The 19,681-nt window shown below is 34.8% G+C and overlaps 1 protein-coding gene across 6 annotated transcripts in view; it reads right to left on the reverse strand.

Annotated features, from left to right (window-relative positions):
* The window catches only part of St7 (suppression of tumorigenicity 7), a 276,254-nt gene that overhangs the window by 208,860 nt on the left and 47,713 nt on the right, over window positions 1-19,681 (reverse strand). Inside the window, exon 2 of one of the 6 annotated variants that reach the window (XM_063241731.1) lies at window positions 12,752-12,823. The exons of the other annotated variants lie outside the window; for them this stretch is intronic. Within the exon in view, the coding sequence (XP_063097801.1) occupies window positions 12,752-12,823 (72 nt within the window). The remainder of the gene's footprint in view (window positions 1-12,751; window positions 12,824-19,681) is intronic. 6 annotated transcript variants of the gene reach the window in all.

The following is a 19,681-nucleotide window of genomic DNA, read 5'->3' on the forward strand; positions in this document are numbered from 1 at the left end:
ATCTGACTTCTATGAAGCCTTCTGTGATTTCCAGGCCTAACGTGTTCCTAATTATTTCAGAACCAACACTGCTGAAGATCCACTACCTTCAAAAAAATAAAATTTTTCCAAAATTTAATTTTCTCACATTTTCTCTCTCTCGTCAGCTCAGAGAATGAACACAAATGTTAAGATATTGCCTAAGGAAAATATAATGAAGGAGTAAAAAACAGAGTTGAGGTCTTCACCATCTCCTCTCCATGGAAACATCACGTAATATATCCAAAACCAAAGCATCCTTTAGATTCACTCTAATTATCCTTGCCTGAAACTATTCCCTTCTAGTCGTAAATATACAGCTATTAATTTCAGAATAAAATTAGTCATGAAAGAAAAGATTAATGCTCAACATAATTATCATAAAATTAGAAAGCTATTGATAAAAAGAATTCTGAAAATATTAAGGTAAATCAAAAGCACTTCTAAGGGAACCTCATTCATACATTACTCAACAACTATTTCCTGGGAACCCACTGATCTACACTGTGCAAGCATGGCCACAAACCCCCTTCCCTGTGCAGGTGAGACAGACAAACATGTAATAAATATATCAAGTGGTTGTATGCACAATGAAAAAGGATAGAGAGAAACTAAAAGAAAAGGAATGACTGAATATCAGAGGTATTTTAGGAAAACTGTTAGTAGGGCCACCTTTTTAGGTAAACATTTCAACAGCGACCTGAAAAACACCAAAGTTAAACCACAGAAATAACACGCAAATCATACAGAAGGAAGAATATGGCATAGATAACAAACAGAACATCTTGTTTCATTCTGTTTTGTTTTGTTTTAAAGAAATCTATTCTTGACTCACTAAATATCAATTTTCATTCAGAAGCTATCACCCTTCGGTCCACAAAGATTCCACTAATAGAACTCCTGGTCTAAAGTGTTGACAGCACAATAAATTCTCTTTTCTAACCAAAAATAACTGTCAACCGCAAGTATCAGTTGTTCTTCTTAATGTTTTAGACTAACTATATCTACATTTTGAAACATGTAAATATTTGTGGAAATCTGTATAGAAGATGACATTTAAAATATCTAATGATTACATCACATCAGACAGCTATTTCAATGTATTTAATAATGTACAAGAACTTAAAATATGTATTTTCTCTAGCACACACAAAGTCGTATACTGTATCTTAAAACTGTAACATATATAGCAACAGAGAAGTGTTTTAATGAAAAGATGAAACAAATAGGAAAATGAAAAAATTAATGATTCTGTTATTTTGGGGGAAATCATAATTAAAATCATGCTCATAGTCAGGCTTTCAGTAGAAGACTAAAAACTTGATTTCTTTGCTTTGGGCTATCAATTGTGTTCTTTTCCTGCTTCAATGTACCATCAAATATAGAGTTAATCTTCTAAAAGGTAGGTAATGTTAATTGTCCCAAATAGATTTGTTCCATAAATCTATAATATCCTATTTTAGGGTTTCTCTAAAGCAACTATATTTGTATCTCTTTCTGTGTGTTTGTGTATGTGTGTTTATTTTCTCTTCCTCACAAGATTAGTATACCCAGCATTTTGTTCCAGAGTTCTGAAATGAAATTTTCTGTGTGTATACTTGATTCTTTGTGTGGTATAACTTGAACTCAGATGTTTGTACTTCAAATCTTTTGGCTCAGAAGGTATGAGTTAATTATGGGCTGCAGTTTTGGAGATAGGGTCTCACTATGTAGCCCAGGCTGGCCTTGGATTCACAGTCTTCCTACATCATCCTCCTGAGCAATAGGATTACAGGTATGCACCACTTTACCAAGCTATGCAGATGTTAAATCTGGTTGAATATGACCCAAAATGAAATCGAAAAACAGAAGGGTATGTCTAAGAAATTCCAAGTGCTCATTCTAGCTCAAAAACAACTTGTAAACTACAAATCCATACATTATAAGGAATAAATTGATATATATTTTAAAGTACACACAAAACAACATAATTTTAATATAAATTCAAACATTACACTATATAGCAAGAATATAGTTTAAATTTAATTTTACCTGTGTAATCCATAATGAAGCAGTAAGCAGAAAACTGGGTATTTTCCAAAGTACAAACTTACTAGTCACAAAGAGAAATGACTCCCTGGACAAACTGCTGTTGGGGAAGCCTCCTGCCATGTGACATTAAGCAAGCAAACCATACACTCTCTCTCTCTCTCTCTCTCTCTCTCTCTCTCCTGCTTATCTCAACATCAGTTTAAACCACAGTGGCTCCCCTCTCAACTGTTCTTTTAAAATAATAAAAAAAATCTCTCACTAGTCCCTATTTCATTCATGTATTATTAAGTTAAAACAAGAGGAAAAATAATTTTCCCATCCCTCTTAAGTAAAAAGAATATAAGATATCCATACTCCTTCCAAGTTCTCAGTGGTACAAAGCCAGATAACCTGAAAGGCGTCAGTGTCCAAACTTTTAGTCAGAATTCTGTCACTGTGTTCATTTATTTGACAGTACATACACATATTTGATCGATTTGAAACACACTTGATTTAACTTGAAAACACACCCAACAAAGTGATAAAAGGACAAATAAAACATACCCAAGACCTCTAACTTTTTTACCCAAGCGAGAAGTAGCTATCAGCTGAAAAGGACATGTGGTCTTTACCAAGAAAGATTTCACTGTATTCTTGAATGTCACATTACCAAATACCCTGAGTTATCTTTCCTTTCATTACCAATCATTTTGATCTTGAGTATAACCCAACTAAAATTTCAAATAAACACTGACTACCTCTTCCCTATATAACTCTTTGCCTTGTCAAAAAGATACGTTACACATAAATATTTTTTAAATTTTTGTTTTCCTTCGCCGGCCAAGTAACTCAAATGTTCAAACAATTTCCAATTTAAAGCAATTAAATAACCCCAAAATTGCACCTACTTTGAAAGTACATGGTATTGGTTGTTCAAAATGCTTTGTTGCAATGATAGGTGTTTTGCTTTTATTTTCTTGCCTTCCTTTCCACTGAATAATTTCTACCTATGATAACTGTGGTTGACAGTATTATAAAATGCAATTTCTAATTTTCAATACAGTTTTGAAATTATGTAGTACAGAACTATAAACTGTCTGGGGTTAATATTATCATTTAATAGCTCTCCCCCAAAACTCAGTAAAGTACCAGAGAAAGCAGCACTTTACTCAGTCATCTAGTCAGTGCTTCATTCTTCTGTCAAAGCTGTTAGTGCTCACCTACCTCATCTGTCACTCTTGCTAAGATGGTCTATCTCACTTGGCTCTCTCCCTTAGTCTGGGATACAGACTGTGAAGCTTTCTGTGCAAAAGTGTGGTATGGTTTATTCCTTGTAATTAAGATATGCAAACAGCTAAAACATTAATGTCAGGATTGTTTCAAAACAATATGCTCAAAATACCTAATAACAACTGTTTTAATTTTCACATACAAGTATGCAGAAATACTGACTTTGTTATTATCAGATGTCACAGAAAGATACCTTAAGCCTTCCATAACTTAATACTATTGGTATGGGTTTTTAAAGTTCTCATCTAATTTTTAAGAGTGGCTTTATCTTAATTCATTATAATTTGATAATTTTTATGTCATACATACGTTAAAGAAATGCAGTTTACCAACAGAATAAGAACATAATGAAAAATCTAAACTAGAAAGACAGGTGAAAAGAGTAGAAAAACATAAAACTTTAGTGATAACAGACTTCAGAAACTCAACAGAATGGATAAGAACCAGACTTTCAGTAAAAGGAAGATTCAAGTCTCAACTTACTAATCGAATTATGTTAAAGCAAACTTTAAAATCTCTCTGAGCCTAGGTTCATAAATTCACAAAGACCTCAACCAATGCCCAGAACATAGTTAACACCTAACATATAAATACTACTTTATGTTCTAATTCATTGTTTAGGCATTGTTCTAATTCATGTATTAACTTATTTAACCCTTAAAATAAATCTACATTTTATACTCCATTTTATACTACATTTATCTCCATTTTATACTGAGGCATGGAATATAAATAACTTCCCTGAGGTGACACACCTTAACTAGTAAAGCCAGAACTCAACACCTATAGTCTACATCAAAATCCCTGTGCATGACCACTAAACTCTGCCTCTATAAAACACATGATCAATCAATAGATGCAAAAATAATTTCAAAAACTTAAGATTCAATCTTCTTGACAAAACCAATACTATAGTTTGCCAAATATTTCTGTGCAAATGTGATAAAAGCTCTCTTTTTGTTATTTTCAATTCCAACATATGGAAAATTTACAGAGAGGAAAAATCAAAGGGATAGTATTTAAAGTCACGGTGCTAACTTAAAGTGAGAGTTGCACTAGCCAGTTAAGCAGAAATAAATACTCAAGTGCAGAAAACTATAACCATAGCAGGATATATAGCATCCATTACATACTCTGCTACCACTAAACCCCTTTCTATTTCTCAGTTCTCCAAATTGCACAGTAGATAGTGCTGGCCTAGACACTACAAAGACTTAGCAGGTTCATCTGACAACCTCAAAGCTGTTAGGAAATCCTTCACCTGGATCCCCCTACCCCTCCCCTGAACAATCTTCTATATTTTAATAATACTGTCAGCAAATGAGGCTCTCTACTGTGCCTAGCTACCTTCTCCCCAAACCATTACATCACAGTTCTCCCCAAAATATGTGACAGTTTAAACAAAGATTTTTCTCAGGTCATCTACTTGAGGCTGTGGGCCAAAGTTTACTACCGTAACTACAATTTACTGAATCAACAGTTAAAATAACTGCGCACTGGACCCCTGCACCCCATCCTATATTCCAACTGCAATGTAACCCTTCACAACTCAAACTGGAAGAAGCACTGTTACTGAATCAAGGGTAACTGGGGTCTAGCCAACAGTGCCACTCATTATCTTTCTGTGACAAGCCCTGTATCTGTTCCCTCACTGGTAAAATGCATAATTTAAATTAGATGCTTCTTAAAATCTAATCCAACCCTAATAAGCTAGAATTATACTTCAAAGCCATTACATCTGGATGAGAAAACTTAAGTAACTTTCTATGCTCCCCGACATCTAGAACACATCTGGCCCACATGCCTTCCTTCTAGCTGCCTAGGATACTGGGAACAGCACCCCTAAGAACAGGAACCCAGGGCACCACACGTGTTGTCCTAATCCAGTACACTGATGTTGAATACTGAGGTTCTTAGGAAGTTGCCACTGCTTATAGGCACAGTTCTTTTCCAGATGAGCCACCCAAAAGTCAGTCCCCTTACTCTTGAGTAGAAAAACATGCTCATAAAACACACTTAGAAATAATTATTAGAGGCCTTGCCTACTGGAGGGTTCAGGCCTGGTGAGTTACACCTCTTAGAACTATGCAGTCTAGACGCCAATTACATGGCTTCTGATAGGTCCTTCTAGGACTTGAGATAGGGCAGGACATCAGAAACGAAACAGGGAGTGTTTAGTTCTTGCAGGGACAGATGACAGGTTCAAGTACAGCTCACCCATCTTCTGAACATGATTTTCCTATCTGGAGTTTCTACTATGTGAATCCATAGCTCTCTGTCCTACCTAGAAAGGGAATAAGCACAGCTCTGACATTACTCTATCTTCATAAACCCAAAGACTATAACATAACCATAATAAATTGAATTCCCAACCCATACAATAACTTACTTTGTTACTAAAGGTTTTTAAATCACTCAGGTGGAGTAGAAATGCTCACTCTGTTTTTCCACATTTCAGATATAGTAATAAGGGGTTTCCCTGTTAGTCTTTTTTCTATTTAGTCTTTTTTCTAATTTTATTTTTATTGGAACGTATTTGTCATGCATACTGATCACATTCATCATAGGGAATTTATACCTGCACATAATACATCTTGATTCTTCCTTTTTTCTCCATTCCTTTTCCTCTCCCTTTAACTCATCTTCCTATCTCCATTTACAAAAGCTCTGTTTCCATTTTTTCTATTCTCTTTCTTGCCCTTTCTCTTTCCCCTACCCCTCCCCACCTTGTTTTCCTTTCCTTTTGAACATGTTCTGCCTTCCTAATATCTGTTCTTTATTATGCTCCTTGTTTACCCTTCAGGTTTCTAACACAAGAGAAACAATCCTGATTCTCACTTCCCTCACCTACACATAAAAGCTAAGTGAAAATGCCTTAAAGTTAGGCCTTGTCCCAGTTTCCCCTTACTCTTGAATCTAGAACAAACTTACCTAGTACATTTCACCCCACCACTCTCCCAGGCTTCTTACTGCCCATTCATTCCAGCTTGCATCTAGACTCAGCATTCCTCCTCACAGGCTCTGCCTAAGGAAGCCCCAAGGTCATCTTAAAGTGTGAGGAGACACCATGGCAAAAAGCATTCTCTGGATAAAGATTCCTAGATAGTAAGTCCACTTTTTCCCACATGTGAGCTTTACCTCACATACTTCAAAACTTTTAAGACAGTTAAGTGCCAACCAAATAACAAGACAGCTTTATGAAATGAGTGAACCAATATGTCATGACTCAGATTAGTACTATACATTCTCTATGACAAAGAACCAAGACAAATCTAAGAACTGTCCTCCGCGGGCACAAAAGCACAATTATGACCAAGGCATACGTGAAACCTAATAGAGGCTATCCTTGACCAAACTCCAAGCCTTCAAACTGGGTTGTTTCTGAATAGACATCACCTGTTTGTTTTATTTTTTTTAAATGGTAGCAGAAACCAAGGATCTCAGCAACAGAAAAACCCAGACTTTTTATAAAGTATCAGGGTCTCTCTTCCTACATAGGCCTCATGGAAAGTGACACCACGTAATCCCAGCTGAAAGGAGGGGAAAACAGTTTTTATAAAAGGTAGGAGAAAATACCCAGCCATTGATGTTTTTACTCTGATGGTGGCTGTAAAAAAGATTATGTTAAGTATTTAGAAAAGAATACACATTTATTAATTTCAATGTAAAATCAGAAGGAATAAAGTTACTGAAATGCCTGGTAACAATCTGAAAGATTAAGATTTTCTTCCTACAAATATAAATCCAACAATAAATATGCTTATTCAGCTTATACTCTCATGGTGAAAGGCATCTTACATACATTTGAAATGATGCTCTAATGTGAAGAAAAGAATAAAAACCCATTATTTCTATTTTTAAAAAAATAGGGAGGTCTCCTAGTCACACATAAACTTCTATAGGAAAGGTGCTTTAGGTAAACCACAGCCCTGTGTGATTTTTGTCTGTCCACCTGGTTGGCAAAAAGAACTACTGGGAAAAAAGCAAAAGAAGTCATGAAAAATGGGCATGAATGAAATACAAGGGGGAGGAGACACTGGAAAAATTCTTCAAGAAATATGACAGCATTTCACTTGGCTAGAGTTCCAGGCAAGCAAAGAAGGTCACAAATTTCCATGGTACATAAATTGCTGTTCTCCAATATAGGCTGAAAGAGAAATTTAATGTATAAGAAATTCGTGATTGCACAAATAGCTACTTTGGCTGAGAAATTCAGAATAGAGTTTGACTTGTGAAATTAATAGGGGCATAAAACTAATTATGCTCAGGGGCATAAATATGGGTCTGTCAGAACCAATTTTATTCTTTAGAATATTTCTATTGATGAATCAATTTTAAAAGTTTTATTATATTAAACAATAAGCATTTAACAGGAAAAAAATCGACAAATAAAGAGTTTTTAATATTTACTATTTTTTAAAAACCATCAGAATTCTCACACTGACTGGTTTTGGGTGTACAAAGTCTAAAAAGGAACATCAGAAATAAATTCCTATATGAACTACAATAAAAATACTAATAGTACCCTGCAAAAAAAGAATCTTTACTTCAATTATCACACTGAAGGCAGTCTGTACACATGACAACAGCAAGTTTTATACACACGCATTACTTGCACAAATAGCACATGTCTTTTGCTTTCCTGCCTTTTTGCAAGACCACAAGCTCAGTGGTCTTGCTATTTTGTCAGGAGGTTATTATAATATACAGTGTATAGTTATACAAACATAAAATATCAATAAAATGAAGTATTAAATTCTTAATACATATTGTGCATTTAGGAGGTCAATGTTTTCATATGAGTTGTATACTTGCTTACAAAACCTAAAAGATAACATCAAAAATAAAAATCTATAAAAATGCACTATAATGTAAACACAAAAATCTATCCCAGAAATAAGCTTTGCTTTAACTGTCACACCCACAGCAGTCTTCACACATGACAACTGCATGTTCCGTACACAAGCATCACTTCTACTGATAGAACATATATTTTGTTTTTCTGTACTTTCGCGTAGAGCATAGTTGACTTTTTTGTTTTCCTGTTGTTGTAGTAGGCATTTGTGATGCCCGGCCTTTGTATTCACTGTCAGCTCACCACTGTGAGCCATAATTTTTTGCATTATTCCCTGGGAAGAAACATTTTCTTTTTCTTTTACCATAAATTATTTCTTATGAGCTCTAGTTCCAGTTCTCTAAGAAAATTTCTCCGTTATTTTTCACTTGTTATTTTCTTTGTAAGCTATCAAGCTATTTATGCTATATATGTTTAAGATCAAGTAAAACACAATCATTGACCAATTGTTTGTGCTTCAAGTGACATCATAGTTGCTGCATAACTCATCAACCTCTACTTCACCCTTTGTTTTGTTATAAGTTTTCATTTCAGGTTTCCATTTCATTGAAGTTTCCCTGTCAATATTTCCATCACGGTGAAATGTTGACATCAGCACTAGAGTTTGCTTTTTTTTTGCCATATATGAGGCCAAGGTTATATCTGTGTGAAATCCAAAGATTGTACTACACAATTCTCTGTTTTGAAATTGCACATTTTTGAAATTGAACATTGCATTTGGAATTTCTGCTTTGTTCCTGTGTACAATTCCTGAGCTGGTCAACTCAAGTGCTCTGTTAGCAAATGTAAATCAACTGGAAACTGGTAAATGAACTGTCAAACGTCACATTCTGATTAGCTCAGGAGATGGAAGCAACACGTCTGTAAACATCATTCACTTGACCAAGAAAAAATGGCAGATAGATAACAGCAGCTACAGTGGCTCTCTGAGATAGCCAGCTTAGAGTCCAGGAATGGTGCGGTGTGGGGAGTCCTAAGCAGAGAGAGATATATCCTGCTGACCCAGGAACGAACTAAGCTGAAAGAAACAAATTGGAAATGCAATCCTGGTGCTGATTGGAACACCTAAAAAATTTGTGGCTTGAATACCCTGTTGCTGCTGCGCCTGAACTGGCACAGCCGGGATAGCCTGCTAGTTGCAACTCACCAGAGATGCGAACACTCTGAGAACGGGAATCAGCAAACCAAATTGGGAGCAGAGCTGGCGGGAAGCCCTGCATCGACCTGCAGTGGGTGAGAGGAACCTGCATTGACCTGCCACCGGTGGGTGAGAGGGATGGGGATCGTCCCATAGTCAAAGAGGCTCCAACAAAGGACATTCTGAGACCTGGGCAGACTGGCCAGAACAGGGCGCTGCAGTGACTTCAGTCACATATTCCCTTCTCAAGCGGGATTGGTGGGGAACACTTAACCTTTGTGACACCACAGGGACTGAGGCCAAATAGGGTAGCCCAAACCAAGTTCCTGCGCCTGCCAGTGCAACCTAATGCAGTGAAGCCTTCAGTAGGTTGACCTGGAGGGGCGGGATCATAGGCTGTAGGGTCTGTACCTCCTAGTACACTGCAGTGGGCAGGACCATCTAGTCAGCGTGCTTCAGACAAACTGAAACTGACAAAGAAAGAAATTGGGCCTCGTATATATACCTGTATGGAAGGAACAAAAAAATATGAGAAGAGGAGGCAACAAGAAAGGGTTCTCGGTCCCCAATCCTGAGAACACTGATCCAGGAAAGGTAATGCAAAGGAAAATGAGGACAGAAAACATGCAATATCAGGCATGGCACCAACCGACATAAAGCAGTATCTTCAGGACTTCATAGACAAGTTCAAAAGTGAAGTATTTAACCAAGTAAAGCAAGATATAAGTAGAATAGTTAAAGAAATGCTAAGCACCTCCCAAGAAAAATACAGATGGTAGAATGGAAGAACAAAAAAAAGCGGGGGGGGGGGGATTGTTTGATGGAGAAAATAGAGAAAACACAGAATACACAAAGCAGGTTCAAAGAAATTACCAAGAAACTAAAAACTCTACTGAAAGCTGGCATAACAGCTTGAAAGAAACTAAGGATAGATTATCTGAACTGGAGGACAGGTTTGTAATGTGGAAGCAAGAAAGAAAAAACTTCTTAAAAATAACAAGGAAACAAGCAGTAACAATATAAAGGCTAGAGGATGATAAGAAGATCTATAAATTAAGAATTAAGAATGTAAAGGAAAAAGCAGGGATATAAACAAATGAACTGCAAAGGCTATTCACAGAAATAATCAAGGAGAGCTTCCCAAACATAGGAAAAGGTAAAGATGCTCAGATGTATAAGGCATACAGAACTCCAGCCACCTACAATCAAAACACCCAGGCATATAACAATCAAAATTCCAGAAATCCAATATAAGGACAGAATATTAAAAGCTGTCAGAGACAAGAAACAGATCACTTACAAGGGAACACCCGTCAGAATTACAACAGACTTCTAGGCACAAACCATCAAATCATGAAGAGCGTGGGGTGAAATAATCCAAGCTTTGAAAGACAATAACCTCCAGCCAAGATTGATACATCCTGCACAACTGTCCCTAGAAATTAATGGAGAAAGAAGGTGCTTCCAAGATAAAGAAGAACTGGGGGGATTTGCAACTACCAATTCAACTCTACAGAGAATACTGAAGGACATTCTAAAAGAGAAACATACCAGGATTTCAAAAACAGTGGCAGAGAGGCCACAATGGAGCAGAAAGGGAAATGAAGAAGACCAACTAACAACTAATGACAGAAAAAGAGCTCAACAGAAATGAGGCAAAGAAAGTTGGATACAATTTCTAATATAGATGGCCTAGATACACTATCTTAAGGGAAAGAAGAGAGAATTGCAGGCAGAGTGGATCAAGAAAGAGGGTCCACCGAGAGACTCTTTATAGGAAATATAATTAGCCTGAAGAAGGTTATGTGGACCAAAATCAAACATGAGAAAATGGAACTCAGTATGATAGGGAACCAGAGAGTGATAGGGGTAACTAGACCAGTATTTATGGAAAGGTTGAACAGACAGGCTTTAATAAATGAAGAAATATAACTAGAAATCCAGCCCAGGAGTGAGAAAGTTTGGAAACACTTAAGTAAATAGCAGGTTGCTCCCACCCCAGTACAAAACTGTGAGTGTTGAGGAGACCCAAAAATACACAGTTCATTCTGGGGGAGTAAAGGGGAGGAATAGTCTTCAAAAAAAAAAAAAACAGCACAAGATATAGCTAATAGTGTATCAGGAATTAAAACCCCTATTACTTGCACCACTCTGCTTGGTTGGAACTTGTTCCGTCCTAGTTTGTAATACAAGCACTGGATCTGAGGACACAGACAGCTGTCCCGGAGATAACAAGGCATAGCACAGTGGACATTTTTAATTTCCTATTAACTCAATCACAATCCCTGTATGACTTATACTGTGGTATCATGACTGATCTTAGTTAAATCTGACTTGTTTGATTGCTGATTATTGACAGATTTTATTCAAAACTGTAAGGTTGATGGTATCAAGTTGAGGAGTATAGACTATACTGAAAATGACAATGATTCACTATGATATCCATTCTGATTTGATTACTACCTATTTTTGTAGCTCTACACTATCTACAAAGTTGTATTTCTGTTAATCCTGTTATGTACTAATATGTTCAATTATACTTTATCTAATGATATAGCCAATTCTGTTGATGATAACAAGAAACAGCACAGTGACCATGGTAGAACTTCCTATACAGCAGTTTTATATGTCTTTTTAGTTTTAGATGTCTATAGGAAAAAGTTTAATTCTGTCCTGCTTCGTTCTGTTTCTCCCTCTAATATAGAAAGGATAGAAATGCGTGTTAAGACTCATGCTTACGTAAAACCTATAAACAGTTATGAGAACTGATCTGATGACACATGATGAAATGAACAAAAATGTTGAAGGGGCACTACAGTACCCAATCCTTAGAGTGTTATGATGTGAAATCCAGCAATATTATTAATCTTTGTTCAGAAGAATTTTAATCTAATAAGGTGTGTTAGGTCTCAACATAAATGAAGATATGGATAAATGCATACATGTCTAAGTGTATAGGAATGATAACCATAATACTTAGTTTTTGTTGGATAGTTGAACAGAACTGTTTGCAGTCTCCCTGGTTGAATTCCCATGTATAAGTTCCACTTGTGTACCCTGAACAACTATTTATGGGGGGACAATATGTATACATCAGTTAGTGATTTATTACTATTTCTTTTCTTTGAAAGTATGTACTATTTCTGCCCATTTTCTATTTTGTTTTGTCTTTCTTTAAATAAAAAATTTTTAAAAAAACAGCATTCACTTTATTACTATAGTAATAAGGACCTGATGGCTGAGTTCATGGATAAATGTCTAAATTGAAAGAACAGTAAAGGTCAGGGATACAGCTCAGCAGCACAGTGGCTACCTAGCAAGCACAAGGTCCTGAGTTCGATTCCTGGTACAAAAAAAGAACAGAAAGAATGAAAGAGAGAAAGAACAGTAAGTCTTCACATCAATAGGGGCATACATTTTTATGCCATATTTTGACTCACCACTTTTCCATAAGCCTTTTACATTCCTGTGATCACCATGAGACATCTGTGGTACGAACGTTTTCTGTTCAGCTAGGAGGTGTCATAATAAACATATTTTTAATATGAATATTAGTGCATACAGAAAGTTTTACTTGTATTTCAGCCTTGGGCATCTGATATCATCTTGTAGCATTTCATTTGATAGATTTCCAAACACTGAAAGACAGTGCTGGCATTCTGTCCAATACATTGCATTCCTGCAAGACTATCACTATATTTTCAGACCTACTTCTAACATTGTATAGTTCCACTTCATTGCATGGTCATTTTGCAACCTTTCAACTAGTCAAATATGTACTCAAACTGCTGTTTACTTCATCATCTGAATCAGACAGGTCTGCATTCCCCATATCAGTCAATTATCAGTCAATTCTTGCTCCATTTCACTGTCACAGGAACATTGGCTCATATGGCCAATGTCAAAGTCATCATTTCCATCATCATCATCCACCCGCACTGCTCTTCTGTTATGAAAGGAAGTATTTTACCATAATAGATCATCTTCATCATCCATGTTTGAGTAATCTGATAGTTCACTTTTGACCTCCCCCAAAACTTGTAAATCTGGTTTTTCGTGTGTCATTGTACAGAACTGAGCTACTTCTCCTGGAAAAATCAAAAGAAAACTTTATTTTATCAAATCCTAGAGTGGTGTGGGTCTTCTGGACCCTCTGGGATACTCACGTAAATATATGAAAAAAAATTTCCAAGGAGTATAAAGGTGCTACTTTTGTCTTCTGCACAGATACACATTACCTTGCTGTTTGTTAAGCCAAATGGGTAAACACACAGATTGCTTCCTGTGTCCCACAGAGAAAGGTGTGAGACATACAGCTGATTACTGTTACAGCCAACTACTATTACACTACAGTATAACCTTTTAGTAGAAAAGTAAGGGATAGGTCTTCTAGACCCAGTCCAATTGCTCTTAAATGCAGATTATTTCTGAAGTCTTTGTTAGCGCTAACGTACAACTCTGTAATGAGCTACACAGGTCATGATACCTGATTTAGCTTAAGCACATTTATGAAAGCTCACCTGGATGATATTTTCACATTTCATTATCTTTCAAATAAGAAGCAGATGCTGTCCGCTTGTTATTTTATCTATGACTTTTTGAAAAGCCATTGAAAATATATTTCTGATCAGGACAACCGCTATTTTCTTAAAAATAATTGAGTCATAACACACAGGTAAGAGACTACAAGAGAAATGTTGTAACATGAAATCATTGTATATGGGAAAAAAAAAAAAAAAAGAAATCTTTGTATACGAAAATAAACATTTGTGCCGGCCACAACCATACACACTAAGTTGTGAAGCTTCTCTAAGAAAAAAAGAAACAAAAAGCATAAAAGCCAGGTATAGAAACTTATTTTTTAAAGTACTTCATTTTCCACAGTAATCACAGTTTTGACTATAAGGAGCACTGTGACTCTAGATCAAGCAGTTCTGGATTTAGTCCCCGTCACTGCTACCTATTAATTAAAAGTTATGCTTCTCAAAGCCTCCATTTCTTCTTTCTTAGAACAAGAATGAAATATTTAGGACAGGTTGACCACTACTAATCCAAAATTCTGAAATCTGAAAAGTTCAAAGATCCAAAGCTTTCAAATAGAGACATGCCCCAAGAGGAAAACTCCACATTTGACCTCATATGATAAGTAGTAGTCAAAATACAAGTGAATTGAAAATATTTTTTTAAAATTACCTTCAGTCTATGTATGTAATGTGTTCATTAAACATAAATTCTGTGTCTAGACTTAGGTACCATCCCCATGACATGTGATTATGTATATATATGTAATATTCCAAAATCTGAAATTTGAAACACTGAGTCCTAAGCATTTTGGATACAGGATACTCAACCTGCAGCATAAAAAATGTATAAACAGTGGGAATAATACAGTAGCATTGTAGAGCTTTTGTAAAAAAACATACAGGAGAAAAACAAGGAAAATCCTGATGCATGCTACAACACAGATGAACCTAAGGACACTCCGATAAAGTCAGTCAGTCAAAAAACACAAATCTTTTCTTGTATGAGGTACATAAAAAGTAGAATGGTGGCTCTTAGAGGTGTGGGAGGGGGAGTGCTTACTAGGTATTAAACTTCAATTTTGTAAGATGAGAGAGCTCTGAAAACTTCACAGCAATGTGAATATACTTAAAACTACTGAACGGTACAGTTAAAATATTTAAGAAAATAAATTTTGTCACATACATTATAATTTTAAAAATCTTAAAACAAAAATAGATTTTAAAATCAAGTTTAAAAGGTTTTAATCTTATCTCTTGACAGAATGAGTGGTGATTTTCACCTCCTACTTTATATATTTCTTTACTGTTACAAAAGTAGCACAAGCTCATTATGAAGTTGTTCATAAAAGGTTTTCATTCATAAAAGCCGTTTTTATTTTATATGTGAAGCCTACAAAGCTATGAAATCTAGAAGCTAAGAGAACAATTAGTCCTAAAATGCATGAAGACTAAATACTGTAACCAGAGTAAAAATATATATAATTTATATATATAAATAAAATTTGTTTAATCTTATGCCCAGTACTGCTTTTAAGTGAATAAATAAACAAGCTTAAGCAGAAAGCAACTTTTTTGAGACAGGGCCTTTCTAAATAATCCTGTATGATCTCAAACTCACAATACTCCTGTCTCAGTCTCTCTATACACTAGCACACCTGGCAGATAGTAACTTCTTAAATCTTAGAAAATGTACAAATCATTCAGAGTAGGTTATTATGTTATACTACTACCAACTAAGAGTAGGATACCTAAAATATAAGGGAGATTAAGTAGGAAAATAGTGGCTGAAATTTTAAAAGTGAAGATGTAAGTAAGAAGGTGTGCACTTATAACAACTGCCCTCCTTTAAAAGCTTTATTATTTTCAATAAAATATGAATACTCATTTAAAATATGGATGCTGATCCTACTTATAAATGAACCATAAAAAAGACATGAAGTGGGGAAAATATTAGAATTAGAGCAAGATCCCTCCTTGATCCTTCTTTACACAACTTCATGTCTTAGCTTTCGTTAACATGGAAGGGTTGTTGTGAGATTCTCATGTAAATGCTGGTGTAAGCACCTTGTAAATGGAAAGATGTCAAAAATCAATATTTGTTACTATTAATTAAGCTTCTATTATTGAATTTCTTAAAAAATATCTAGGAAACACTTATATCTAGAAGCTATCCATTTATCTCTAACAAACAAAAAACAGCTTTTTTAATGTTAAAATGCCTAATTAAGGACAGAATATCTCCTTTGCTGAGTCATTTTTTCATATGGTATTCAATCTTCCCAATTCCTTTCAGACTTTTTCCCAGGACTTTTTTCCCCTACATACTTTACACAAGCATAATTTATTTTTAAATTGCTGTCTGGGAATTCAGCAGCATACCATATCTTACAACAGTGCTCCATGTTAGTCACTGTTTCCATAACCCACCAGCACTCAGGAGGAAATGTGATAATGCAAAGAAGGAACTGAATCTAGTGGGGTCTATCAATAACGTCCTTCAGCATTTCATTAAAAGTCTGACACGTGAGCATGTATGAAAACTCCAAATGCTTTTATAATGCTTGGAAAATGGACACTCTGGAAAACAGGTTATTTGTAGCTTAGCGATGATTGAAAGGGGAATGGATTGAAACGGGGGAAGACTTAGGATCAACAATTTTTAGATTTTCCTTTTCTGTACAATGGTAAAATAGAAACAGATTTATATCCATATAACATGACTTCAAAACATCAAAAACTTGTTTCCATAACAAATAATGCTTAATAAGCCAGAAAATGTTTTAATTATTTTACTAGCATTTTAACATATTAACTAAGACATCCCACTTCAGCAAAATTATATTCAATAGATCTTAGTACTTCCATATAAATGTAAAAGATGCTAGGATGTGTGTATCTTTCTTAAAAGAAAAAATATACATTGAATATAGATGATATCACAATGAACAAAACACAGAGGCTAGTGAACTTCCAGGCATTATACATCAGCAACATATTTAAACATAGCCGTGTTTCAAAAATAGCTAAGGAAAACATAAAACATGCCAGTTTCCCACACACTCCTAATTCTATTTGAATTATTCTTTATACAAGTACAGATTAAGGTGTCATAAATGTTTCATTCTATTCAAAATATTCCACGCAAAAGAAGAGTCATCTTTTTAACCACTTAACTTACACATTTTTAAAAATTAGGTACTACTTTTAAATTGTACTTGGGCATCTAAAGCATTTCAAGATAAAAAATATGGGTCACAGAGGGTCAAATGCCAGATATAAAGCATAAGTACTTTAAAAGTTAGATATACAATAAACATAGAAAAGTTTTATTTCTATCATCAAAATTCTGTTTTCAAACACTCATCATTACAATCTATGCTTACTGGGAAACAAATCTTTTAAAATGTGACTAGGTTATTTAGGTCATTTGGGTAATAACTTCTACATTTTTTTCCCACAGTACAGAACAAGAACTTATTTGCACAAATCCCCTAGATACAACCAAAGAATTAAGCATAAAATATGTGGGATGGATAGTCTTTTAATTTGTAGTAGATACATGCAGATTTAAGGGGTTTTTTTTGTTTGTTTGTTTTTGGTTTTCTGGTTTTTTGCGATTTTTGGTAGCTCATGTCAGTATTAAAGGGCAAATATATTTGGGTCAATTAATAAAAAACTATGACAGTAAAAATTATTTAATATGGTCAGAGGATGCTTACTTTATATTTTTAAACGTAAGAAAAGGTTTTGAAAGAAAAACAAAAACCAACATTTATTGAGTACTTAGTATATGTTAGACACTGAAACACTATAATAGAAACTTTCATACAATAGGGCTAGGGATATAGCTGAGAGGTAGAGTTCAGAGGTAGATCCCTGGCACTGGAAAAAAATAAACTTTCATATGTTACATTATCACAATCACCTTCTCTGTCTCTTCCATAAAATCACAGTGAACTCTTGTTAAACACATAATTATAGTCTGCTACAAGATAAGGATCTGGCCATTACTATGACAAGAGACCAAAAATAAGGAAAATGGTCATTTTCCCTTTTTTAGTATACCCCCTAAATTATACCAATGCAACTATCAGCCTATCCCTCATAATTACCAAAAACAAACATAAAAGACACTAGACTATGTCAAAAATAATCTCTGGTTACAATGAGTTACCAGTGGCATACTGTCTTCTAACCTTGGAACCACCTCAAAGTTTGTGGGTTCTGTTACAGCAACATGAACTGCTTTTGAAAGTTATCATTACCTGACCCCTGAAATCTTTAACAACTTACTACTAGTCCATTCTGTAACACAGACAGAAAGCCTCCCCTAAAAGTTCATTTATCAAGTGAAAAGTTCCAGGCAAACAGATATCTGAGCTTTAGATCATAACAAAAATATGAAGAAAAACACTCAGTTCCCTTAGCACTGGCTCTTTGAAGTTGGCCAATAAATTTGGAAACATATTCTACACATTCTTCTACATAAACTACAAGAAGACTGATTTGTCTTCTCAAATGGAGACATAAATACTGCTTGGATAAAATTTCAGCTAACATGGTGAAACCTCCTGCTTTCCTTTGCAGCAGAAAATTTTTCAGTTATTCTCATGGATTTTACACAAAGTGGTACAGAAAATCTACATATCCAGAACTTTTGAGATTATTTATCAGCTTATGAATTTTTCAGAAAAGAGATAATCCTTTAAATGTTAGGATCTCTAAATTTTAATGAAATTCTTACCATCAAAATCAGCCACCACAATTTCTCAAAGAGGGCACTATAGGTATTTTAAACAGGATAAAACTATAATTAACTTCCCTGAACCCCAAGAATTAAAAGAGAATAGTACTGGCCAGTTATTGTGACAACATAAAGCTTCCCCACCTTCATCTCTATGTGGACACCTTTGAGACAGTACTACCATCCCTGTCTTCAAATTCCCATCTTAAGTTACACAAAGTTTACAAGAAACTCAAACTTCTCTTAATAACTAAATTATTTTTAGATACTACAGAATTAACTGCAGATGCGAGTAAAGATGATGTAGGATATAAGACTAATCCTTAAAGGAGCTATTTAACAAACTACTTGAAAAAAGTCCTGAAAGTCACTCTACCTTTTGCTCACTTGTTTCTCCCTTTATAAAGGTACTACAGTTACTTCTATGCTAAAGTTGTCCAATATAATATTAACTATATAATGCTACTTAAATTTAAATTCATTAAAATTCTGTACAAGGTAAGAATTGTAAATATGTATGCATCAATATTGGCCAATCCAATATCATGAAACAAAAATTACTTGACATAAAATGACAGACAGACATCAATACAATCATAGTCAAAAACTTCAACACCATGTTCTCTTAAATAGGTCAACGAAACAAAAACTCAACAAAGAAATGAGTTGAACTATACCACTGTGTTACTCGATAATACCAGAACACATATTGTTATCAGTCTACAGAACTTTCTCCAAAACAGATCACCTCTTAAACCATAAAGTATTCTTAAATAAATACAAAAAGCATTAAGATAATCTCTTGCATCCTATCATCATTATGGAATGGAACTAGAAATCAACAAAAGAAACTACAAAAATATGCAAACAAACAGTTTAAATAATATATACTTGAATAATCAATAGTCACAGAAGTTATCAAGAAACAATTTCAGAAGTTTTTAAATAAAATGACAATGGCAGGACCAAACACCAAAACCTGCAGTACAAAATTAAAGCAATTCTAAGACAGAAGTTTATAGCTGCAAGTGCCTGCGTTAGAAAAACAGAACAACTTCAAGTAAATAACCTAATGATTAATTTAAGGTCCTAGAACAATAAGA

The sequence above is a fragment of the Cavia porcellus genome, unplaced genomic scaffold (genome assembly GCF_034190915.1).
Source record: "Cavia porcellus strain 051 isolate PalLab524CR breed Dunkin Hartley unplaced genomic scaffold, mCavPor4.1 scaffold_2, whole genome shotgun sequence".
Classification (NCBI taxonomy): Eukaryota; Metazoa; Chordata; class Mammalia; order Rodentia; family Caviidae; genus Cavia; species Cavia porcellus.